Source organism: Salvelinus sp. IW2-2015, linkage group LG28, assembly GCF_002910315.2.
Source record: "Salvelinus sp. IW2-2015 linkage group LG28, ASM291031v2, whole genome shotgun sequence".
NCBI classification, from domain to species: domain Eukaryota; kingdom Metazoa; phylum Chordata; class Actinopteri; order Salmoniformes; family Salmonidae; genus Salvelinus; species Salvelinus sp. IW2-2015.
Window position 1 is genome coordinate 11,715,393 of NC_036868.1, and position 11,131 is coordinate 11,726,523.

An 11,131-nucleotide genomic window follows, 5' to 3' on the forward strand; every position below is an offset into this window, starting at 1 on the left:
GAACTCAAGACCACGATTCCTTAGAGATTGGGTGAATACTGTAGAACAATTGAACGGAATATGTTGCACATATCTAGTATTAAGGAAGTATCGAAAACAGGCGATTATGACAGTATAGATGAAAACATATAGATAGTTTGCTAGTGCTAGTGCTGTGTTTTATGAGTAGGTTCCACACTAGGCGTGAACAAATGATAGTAGTTATCTATTACGAAATATGAGCAACATATGAGCTAGACCGGAGTCGTAATACATATAAAAGATCACAGACGCTGTTGTACGAGAGCACTAGCTTGGGAAGAAGAGAATGCTGGCAAGGATACAGACATACACATAATAGAAATACAATCACACTATCTTGAGGCTTGTAGTCAGTAAAATCGAACTCAACATGAATTTACCATACTAGTGATGTCGGCAGACGTATGACATTCTCATGTAACGAACACTGTGCATGGATAGAGATTATTCAAAGGGAGTGTAATTGAGTTCTGTGCCAATGAGAATATAAAAAATAACATACGATGATGAGCATTAGAAGATGATAACAGATAGGAGCATGAGATAGGATCTGAATTAAGGACATCTCATTATACAATAGAAAAGTAGATGTTGCTTGATGGACTGCTGTTAAGAATAATAGAGCTCCGAGTTAATCCTACTAATTCATAAGGATCAGCAATGGAACTAGAACAGTTGTTCGTAATTTGACATATTAAGATGAGGGAAACTCCTACAATTTGTTGGAATGTTATATAGCTAGAGTCATATAGTGTAAACTGATGTATGGACTAATAGAATTTTTTAAACTAATTGTCACAATAGCCCCTCTCTACACTGAGAACTATGCGATCTACAGCATACCAGCTATCAAGCACAAAGGCTTTCGATGCGGACATGAGAAATAGCCAACTCATAGACGCCAATTAACTATAGTACAGAGTACTCAACGGTATTAGCCTTAGCTTATCCCCACATGACACCTTTTTCTCAAAATCATATCACACAGGAATCTCCTGAATGCAGACATACATATAGCGCAAGGCCTAGCTTATACCAGGCTATCCATATTTTCCCAATCCTTTGACTTTGTCTGACAATATCTACTATGACAGATCATCCTATACTGTACCTACTTCTGAACACGTGAGCAAAGCTTATTCAATCCAAGCTCTACAGTTAGGACTGCAACAGCACACTAGAGACTAAATATGTCCGAATACCTTGCTCTCAACAACAGGCTCCAACAATGATAGTCACAATGGAGATGTATAAATAAGTTAGTCGCGTCAACGCTATATAAATGAAGACTATAAACCAAATACTTCCACAGTTCAATGGTTTCATAATCAGATCATATTAGCGCTTCAACTAATATCGCTCACATAGTTTAGTACTCACGTACATATTAGGAGCTATTAGACATCGTTTATGACATAGTCGATAATGCGCGTCTAAACTATAATAATTGCAAATTGACATAAATTTGTCAAGTAAACATGTAGTCAATCAGGGCTTTGATTTATAACGCTAAGGGAGACCCTAATAAGAAGAGGTGGACCGGCTTGTTAATAAAGGTTCCTCACTAACACACAACTCAGGAAATATAAGAGCAGTTCTACCGCGACAAGCCTCATCATTTTGCTGAGAGTGCCAAGTAGTCCACGACATATATACCTTTTAAAAAAATTCCCATCATATGTGAGCAGACTTATTCTTTATCAATTTTGTTCATCTGAAATAGTGATTGACATCATACTCCTCTCCTCTTTGAGAAGATATACTTTCAGTTGAGTTCTTGAAAAGAGTAACTATGCTGCGTTTATAACTACCTAGTTGACACTCCCTCTTTGAGCATGTATTAAATGGTTTGTTGGTCACATCTCACGAGAACCTGATTGTTGCAAGAACACAACACACATGTGAATAGTATATGCAAAAAATAAGGAGAGGATAGATGAAGCGTAGAGTATGATAGCAAAAATGAACTCGACATATGTATCGACGAACAGACACTATGTATCATATGTCATTCGAGAATCAAATATACTACGAGTAATAAATAACCCTTTTAACTTTATTATTAGATATTATTAAACGTGTAAAGTCATGAACCTTACCAAGGCTTATCATGTTAATCATCGAGAAGGTCACTGTCGACAGTATGGTTTACAGTGGATCAGAAGGCATAAACACGATTGATGATATGAGGGAGGAGAGGACACCGTGCACAATAGATTAAACATAGCACGTAAGAAGTTTGATAAGAAAATGGTGCGCTCCGTGAGTCATATGAGCTTTTTACACATCAATAAGACCCTATCATAAATTTATTATGTTGTAACTGCCGGCCTTTTTAGTCATAAATAGTTAAATAATGCTGCAGATAGGGGGTGGATCTCACTTCCACTCTGGCTCAGGAGATACTTTCTGTCTTCTGATTGGTGTTTGAGCTTGTAAGTCTATGCTTCGATTTTCACCTTACATAGATATGCCAAGGCCATATTTGACACACCTATTGCAATAAATACACATATAGTTCTATCACTGCTAATGTGCATTGAATGCCAGTCATGCAGATCAGTCTATGTTGTGACTTAGAGTAAAATCCATACTAGCTACACTAGCCACGTCCTTGCTCTGCATGTATCAGACGGTTAATGATGGAATATTACAGAATCTAGGGCTTGTAAAAAACCCACCCAATTGGTATATCTAAGAGTTTGTTTGACAAATCTTTTGCTTCATTAAGTGGATTAATCCAGCCTACAACAAGGTCCATGGGCTTCTGCATTGAGGAACAGTTATTATCGCATTCTGTGTGGCATTCAAGTACTCAATGTATGTTTAGGGCAAAAGAATAGTATCTTACATTTTAAATTATCCTAAGTCTCTGAGGAAAGTAAAAAATCTAACATTTATGAATCTACAATTAATTGGCGTAAGGACTGTTGGATACTGTACCATTATTCGGCAAAATAGCATGTCAGGTTAAGGACTATTCTGATTAAAATTGATGAAAGACAACATGATGCTATGACATGTATGAATACATTAGGAGACCAACAATCTACTTTAATAAAGATTTTCAGCATAACTGTTTCAGTGCTTTGGCCTTCCAAGAGCTTTGGAAATTTAAATACACAGAGCTTTTTAGTGTAGTTTAATAGAAGGTATAACTGTATTATATCAGTAGCGATGAACTAACATCCTCCATTTGAAGAATATGTCTCCCTTGATGTATTGTTTATAGCTCATTACTCAGTTAGTAAGTTGCTTATATTATCAATGACCCTAAAAACCAGGTGTTAAACAACAATAATAATGGTATATTTGCCATGGATTGTAACAGATCCATCATGTTGGTGTGAAAGACTGATTGGTGCACTCCTCTGGCCAAAATCAGTCCCCACAGATAATTGTGGTACAATATAAGGAGATATAAATTACATCTACAAAAACGACAACATGATTACATTTTTCAAGGTATTGTAGCCTTTCATTCGTGGCAAAACAACGAACACCATACTCTGGTTCCATGGCTAAGAAAAAGCTCTGCTGATGTACTGATTATTGCAGATGACTTAAGAAAGAGTAGGAGAGACATGTAATCCCCATTTTTACTGCACTGATTAAACACAGGTAGGTTGGTATCTGAATTTCACTGTGCAATGAGATGCCTCTCTTGTACAAAGACAAACACACCATTCTTATTTAATTTTTTAATTACAGCATTCTGAAAAATATTTACACAATGCCGTATATAAAAGCATTATGTTTATAGCTGCAGTGGACATTGATAATGCATCATTAATGGGTGGAACGTATAATGTAAAAAGCTGTATTACGCCAAAAATACATATATACTTTTTATTTCTATAACTCGCGTTGTAACTATGGCATATTTTAACAGTAAAAAAACACACAAAAGTGAGGTTGCACTGTACGTGCTCTAATAAACAACAATGTAAGATACAAATTTGACTGTACAGTCACACAATGGAATGTTATTATTTGTTGTGCAAATATAAACATTCCTGCAACTAACATTTTGACATTTCTGAGAAAAAATGCTTCATTGGAATAGCTCTGGTATGCAAGTCGTATGTACAGTCGCTCGTTGCTCAAATAAGAAATGACATTTTTCAGTCATGCCACTTCACCAAGTTCAACTTCGATATGCTAATAGAACGGACGATAAGTGCAGTTTCATTTCAGTACATGTAATGAAAGTTATGGGTAATCTGAACAATTTACCCCCTTAACTTTAAAGAACAGCCTTTTCTTTTTATAGGCGGCTCTCCCTTTTTCACCAACTATTTAAGTTTCCATCGTCGGTGTCCAACATTGCATTAGCACAGTGCATGATCGATTACAGTGTCTAGTCAATCGGGTTTGTTTGAGCGAGAAGCGCGCCAAGTAGAGCCAGTCTCTCTCTGGTTCTCATCTTCTCTTAGTGTCAGTTAGCTAGAGACCACCAGCCCTATTACGTTCCCCTCCGCCTTTCTCTCACTCCTCTATAGGCAATTCGGTGGGCTTCTCGAGGACGTGCACTCTCCGCCTTCTCCTCCATCCATTGAGAACACCAAGAGCAACTTCATCATTCAGTCAGGAACATATCTTTGAAAATGCTCATTGCCATGTACGTAATTTATGTTGAAATGTTTGCGTTCCATTCACAATCAAACTGTAAGCGTTATACTTCCCATAATTTTGTGTTGTTTGTAAGACATGGAAGATACAGTATCTGCTTTCCACCAGATGAAGGGAATATGAGATTTGTCACCTCAGCACATAGGCGGACACCTTGAAATATCGAACAGAGACCTAAACTTAACACAGATCCTCACAACTCAACTGTTTGTTCATATCAGCATTTTAATACGCGTTATGAACACTGCAATTGAATTACTTCTACAGAGAGCCTTCACCATCATTGAAATACCGTCTTCAAGGGAAAATGAGCCAACACAGACTGCTTCTTGAACAGACAATTCCTTTCTCTGTCATTTAGTAGGGAATTTATACTGCAAATTGCACGCAAACTGGTGCATATATCTGGTTCATTGCCTTCTACAACGATAGATCTACAGTAAGTATGATGCTGGATTGGTTAAATCTGCTTAAATCAAGTCATGAAAAGAGCCAATGTGATAAAGAAGGAGAGATGTGAATTTCACACACAGCTTGTTTGACATTTGAGCTTTAGTTGTTTGTGTTTCTTGTGGTGTTTGCGTTTCTCTGTGTGTGTGTGTGTGTGTTTGTGTGTAGTATGTGTATATGTATGTGTATGTGTATGTTGTATGTTGTGTGATGTGTAGTGTGTATGTGTACTGTGTAATGTGTGTGTGTATGTGTCAGTGGTATGTGTATGTGTATCTTGTCGTTCTGGTCTGTCTGCTGTCGTCTGTCTGTCTGTATGCGTCTGTCTGGTCATTCTGTCTGTCTGTCTGTCGTCTGTCTGTCTGTCTGTCTGTCTGTCTGTCTGTCTGTCTGTCTGTCTGTCTGTCTGGTGTCTGTCTGTCTTCTGTCTGTCTGCTGTCTGTCTGTCTGTCTGTTGTCTGTCTGTCGTGTTGTTGTGCTGTGTGTGGTGTGTGTGGTGTGTGTGTGTTTTTGTTGTGCATGTGTGCACCGTGTGTGCATACTCTGTTATTGACTCGTACATTAATCGCTCAATGACCAGTCTTTAGTTGAAGGGTGCAACACTGCAGGCCACAAAGTGAAAGGAGCAATGCTGAGTAAAAAAATATATACATAAACAGAGGCCTCCAACTAACAACGCTTCCACCTCCTGCTATGAGGCAATAGTTGTATTGGCTTTAGTAATATAACGAGACAGCAGCTACTATTCTGGAGTCCAAACTCTGGCTTCCTCACTGATAGATAGTTAGCCCATTTCAACTCCCTCACAGCCCTTTGGCTATAATAATAGAGGAAGATGGCCTGATTCTTGTCATTTGTGTTGCATTTAAACAGTTAAAGGCTGTGGTTCATTTTACACATTCTGTTAATGTCTCAGATGCGCCTCCCATTAAACCGGTTGATTAATGGAAAGCTGGTTGTCCAGAGAAGACATTGATAATGTGATGGTACTGGGCTGGCAGGCCTCACAAAAGCAGTCAAACTTATCTGAGTAAAGGTTTCTTTAATGACAGTGCTTATTTAAGTGTTGCTCCACCACATTTTTTCTATAATGGCTGAACAGAAAGTATTGTGTATGGAAAATTGCATGTCTACATGATTAAAAAAAACAATGAAGTACAAATCTTAAGTATTTCCAAAATATATTTCTGAAATAAAACTGATTTCAAATTCGAATTGAAAGTGTTTAGATGAAAACTACTTTGAATTACAATTCACAGTACATATTAATCTTAACCTCAACAGAGTGAAAGCATGCAATCATGTACTGTAGGCGTATGTAAAATTATGTGTAAATATCGCAGAAACTTTTGTAATCTAGTACTGCATGTAATTGATAGTAAATTCACTACCCACTCTACACACAAGAGCTTCTTGCTATTGTCTGACAGGTCAGCATCCCTGCCGCCAGCGATATCAGGTACAGCGTTCTCCGGCCAGTCCTCCCCGTGGCTGCAAAATCATGACGAAAGGCCCAGGGCTCAGTCACTCGCCTGGGCCCTGTTCTCATAGCTTAGTCTGGTAACACAACATGGAACAACAGAGTGTATAATTTATGTCTAACAATTTCTAGTCGTTGATAACACTGGTGTTATTTTTAAGCAATAGTGCCGAGGAGTTGTGTATATCAGGCCCAAAATACGCACGCCAAGGGCTGTTCTTAGCACGACGGCAAAACCTCGAGGTTGCCTTCATGGCTATTCTAGACTGAGTTACGCAAAGTTAATCAGAGCAGAAAATAAATGCATTGTCCATACACATGGTATATGGTCCTCGATATACCACGCTTTCAGCCATTAGCATTCATGCTCGACCCACCAGTTTATAAAACTCATTACACAAGCTTTTCCGTCACACATTAGCAATACAAAAGAATATATCTGGCACATTACAAATGGTTAATGAATTGTAATTGTGCTATGCTGCACACATACACTGTTGCTATGGGACCGACCGCCTGGAGATGAGAAGCAAGGGTACGGGGATGTCAACATTTATATCAGGAACTAACAGAGTAACAAGACAGGCACAGCGGTCGGCACACGGGTTACAGGACATACGACAATCAATGCTGAAGCAGGAAGAGCGGCGGAACCAGACGTATATAGGGAAGGTTAATAACAAGGTGACTTTCCTGAGGTTGTGTCGTGTGTCCGTGCTCATTCTCTCGCCGCCCTTGTGTGGATTATCTTCTGTGCTCCTTCCTACCCATCCGGACACACTCCCCTGGATTTCTCAGCACGCTATCATCGGAAGATGCGCCCTAGTCCCTGGGTCGGATTCCGTCTGAGTACAGTCTGTCTGTCCTGTTGCTGCTGTAAACTGTATTCATTAAACCATCGTTGCTTGCATCTTGCATCCGCCTCTGTATTGTCACAGTGTGTGTCTTTTGTGTGTGTGTGATTGTGTGTAGTGTGTGTGTGTGTGTCAGTGTCAGTGTAGTATTTCTGAGTGTGTGGGTAGAGTCTAGTGAGTGTACATAGAGCCAGTGCAAGGGTGTTAGTGAAAAACAATTAAGATAAATAAATAAATAATGAAGGGGGTCAATGTAAATTGTCCTGGTATCCATTTAACTAACTGTTTCATAGTTTTGATGTCTTCACTGTTATTCTACAATGTAGAAAATAGTAAAAATAAAGAAAAACCCTTGAATGAGTAGGTGTGTTCAAACTTTTGACTGGTACTTTATATATAATGTGCATAAAGGCTCTCCAAACCTGTTTAATTWGTATTTTTCCCAAATACTTTCCTAATCCTAAATACTATACAATATCAGAGTATTTTCTTATCTACCAATTGGTGCTGAAAATGAGATATATGCTTGTATTTGCGGCTTTCTTTCATTTGATCCCTAATATTCTGAACATTCTCTTCATAGTCTGTCAAAAAAAATCTAATTAAATGTACACCAAATTTAAAGGGATGATCTTACATAAATGTACTGAAAATGCTATTAAATTAAAACTCCATGAGAAAATMTGTTGGCCAGCAAGTGGGAGGGTTGGTTGAATTACATTTATTCAGCGCATGCAATGGAACTACACCTGCAAAGCCAGTAAAGCACCTGCATAAGAAGTGCATAAGAAAAGCATACGTAGGAAAGGCATACATTTTCTGTCTGAATTGGGCCCATAGAGAGCAATGGTATTGGAGTATTTTTGCGGGCACTAACTCCATGGCTCGTTGGCCAAAGCCTATKGGGMAATTAATGGAGTTTTTGTAGKATTTTTGTATAAACGCAGAAAATAAGCTCTGCGGTAAACACAGGTTTAGCCAGGGGATCTTATAAGTTTGGTGCTATGAGTTCATCTTCATCAGCCGACGTCCCTTTTTGTCAATTGTGAGGCATTTATGTAATTTAAAAAAGCACACAAAGCACATAAAGGATTCCTAATTCATAACGGTCATGTTAACTGATTGATATTATCTCACAGAACAAAACGTATAAGATCTCCTAAACAGACCTGTTAACCTCAGACCTTATTTTCTGTTTATCGCAAAACCCTATTCTTTCACATTTATTTTCTCTATAGGAATGTCTGAACGAAACATAAGTAAATCATTTGCGTATTTTAGGATTACGAGCTGGCGAGCTCTATTGATTTCGCCGGCGCAGCTCTACAAAATAATATTTGGTGCACGCAGACACAGCCGCACAGACAAATGCCCCTTCGCAACACTTTTACAACATGGTTTTCCAAGGCATGTGAGCTTGAGTTCTGCTGATATATTGTATCGAATAGTCATGACATGAATACATTGTGGCAGACACCTGTTACTAGGCATGCCCAATCCTTGAGTGAGTGAATATGTGGACGTTGAGGAAATTGCACAACAATGGGTATCAAACAGTCATTTACATAATAGAGTAAAAACATATAGAATTTTGAGTGCATGTTCTTTTATTTGAGTATGTTTCACACAGGTTTACAAATGATGAGCTATCACCAAATAAACATATATAAAAATGTCTTACAAAAAAGACTTCCAGCCCATGTTGTAAAACATTTGGAAGGATGAAGTGCAAAGGTCAGCATGCAGTAAAAACAAAACACTTCTTGGCTGTAGTCCAGTAAAATGGACTCAAATGATTTAACTAGTGATGTCTCCCAGCTCATGCCTTCTCATAGGTACGCACTGCGACAATGTCTTCAAATGTAAGAGTCTGTGAATGAGATAAAATAACAAATACATCTCTGTGCATTGAGGATATCAAACATGAAATACAGTATAAATAACATTCATAATCATGAAAAGTAAGATGTTGCTTGATGGACTCTTAAAATAAGAGTCCAGTTCCTATATCCCATCAGGTCAGACTGGAACTGAAAGTTGCGTAATTTGGACTATTAGAGGTCACTCCTACAATTTGTGGGAAATGTAAAACTAGAGTCATAATGTTAAACTGATGAGGACCATGGAATTTTTTTAAACTTATTTGCACATATCTCTACACTGAGAACTATGCTACTATGCTCAGCAATACCAGCTTCAGCACAAAGGCTTTCAGCATAGAAATACCCTCTACGCCATTACTAGTACGAGTACTAGTGTAGCCTTGCTTCCCCATCACCTTGTTTCAAAATCCATATTACCCAGGAATTCTAATTTCAGAATACATTTAGGAAGGCTCTTACCATGACCAATTTTCCATCCTTGATTTCTCTCACAAACTTGGTCTCCTTGCCGTCCCACTTCTGAACGTGAGCAAGCTTATCTCCATCCAAGCTCACAGTGGACTGCAACCAGATGGGACAAATATGTCAGAATATTGCTCTCAACAACAAGTTAAATATAGTTACAATATATTATGGTAACTTCTATGAAGACATAAATGCAATACTTCCAAAGTTCCAATGTTTCATAATCCAGATCATATTGCTCTTACAAATAGCTTATATTTGTAATAAAGTCATTTTGGACCAAAATGTATGATGTTCATAATGCGGCTAAATATAAACAAATTGAATGAAATTTGTCAAGTAAACATGTTAGTCAATGCCTTATTAAACGCTGGAAACAATAACTGAAAACGTTGGACTGGGCTCTTTAACAGGTTCCTCAAACCAACCCAGGGAAAAATATAAGAGCTGTTCTAGCTGACAAAGCCTATATTCAAGTGCAGTGTCCAGTGCATATATCCCTTTTAAAAAATCCCATATTGTAGCACTTACTTTACAGTTTCTGTCATCTGCAGTGGCTTCATCAAACTCCTCTCCCAGTTTGAAGGATATTTCAGTGTTCTTGAAAGTACTCTGGGTTTTAACGACCACTTTGTCCCCCTCTTTTGCGATGATAACGGTTGGTTTGGTCACATTTCCGACCTGCCTTGTTGCAAAACCAACACCTGTGAAAGTAATGAAAAAAGGCAATGAGAGGTGGGATCATGCAAAATGAATCACCTGACGCGAACTACTGTACATTATGTCATTGAACAAATATACAGGTAATAAATAACTTTTCTTATTATTAGGTTATAACTGTAAAGTCATGAAAACTTACCAAGTGCTTTCATGTACTCATCGAAGTTGTCACTGTCGACCAGTTTCCAGGTGGCACAGAAGGCATCAACCATGATGAAGAGTTAGAGGACCGTGCAATAAGAGAACTGAGGTAAAGTTGATACAGATGGTGCCGGAGTCAATATGAGCTTTTTCACATAAACCTTCATTATTTGTCTGGGGCTTATTAATATGCTCGTAGGGGGTGGATACTTACTTCCCATTGGCTCAGGAGATACTTTCTGTCTTCTGATTGGTGTTGAGAGCTTGTAAAGCTATGCTTTGATTTTCACTTTACATAGCATATGCCATGCCATGATTTGACACACCTATTGCAAAATACACATATTATTTATCAACTGCTTGTGCATTGATTGCAGTTGCAGATCAGTCTTGTTGTGACTTAGAGTAAACATACTAGCTACACTAGCCACTGTCCTTGCTCTGCAAGACAGACGGTAAATGGAATGTGTCAGATCTAGGGCTGA

At 38.3% G+C, this 11,131-nt stretch overlaps 1 protein-coding gene across 1 annotated transcript; it reads right to left on the bottom strand.

The window, feature by feature from the left end:
• Positions 1-9,026: 9,026 nt before the first annotated feature.
• Positions 9,027-10,803, bottom strand: LOC111954577 (fatty acid-binding protein, brain). The gene is made up of 4 exons (XM_023974422.2): positions 10,645-10,803; positions 10,317-10,489; positions 9,780-9,881; positions 9,027-9,307 (listed from the first exon to the last, which is right to left on the bottom strand). The coding sequence occupies exons 1-4, from the start codon at positions 10,715-10,717 to the stop codon at positions 9,257-9,259; spliced, it is 399 nt and encodes a 132-aa protein (XP_023830190.1). The 5' UTR covers positions 10,718-10,803; the 3' UTR covers positions 9,027-9,256.
• Between the last annotated feature and the right edge of the window lie 328 nt (positions 10,804-11,131).

Excerpts from the sequence above, each read along its gene's own strand:
- LOC111954577 (XM_023974422.2), bottom strand. The coding sequence starts at position 10,717 with ATGGTTGATGCCTTCTGTGCCACCTGGAAACTGGTCGACAGTGACAAC. Across the intron at positions 9,882-10,316 it reads CAGATGACAGAAACTGTAAA|TCCACTGTGAGCTTGGATGG; the intron begins GTAAGTGCTACA and ends ATCTGGTTGCAG. Across the intron at positions 9,308-9,779 it reads AGGATGGAAAATTGGTCATG|ACTCTTACATTTGAAGACAT; the intron begins GTAAGAGCCTTC and ends TCTCATTCACAG.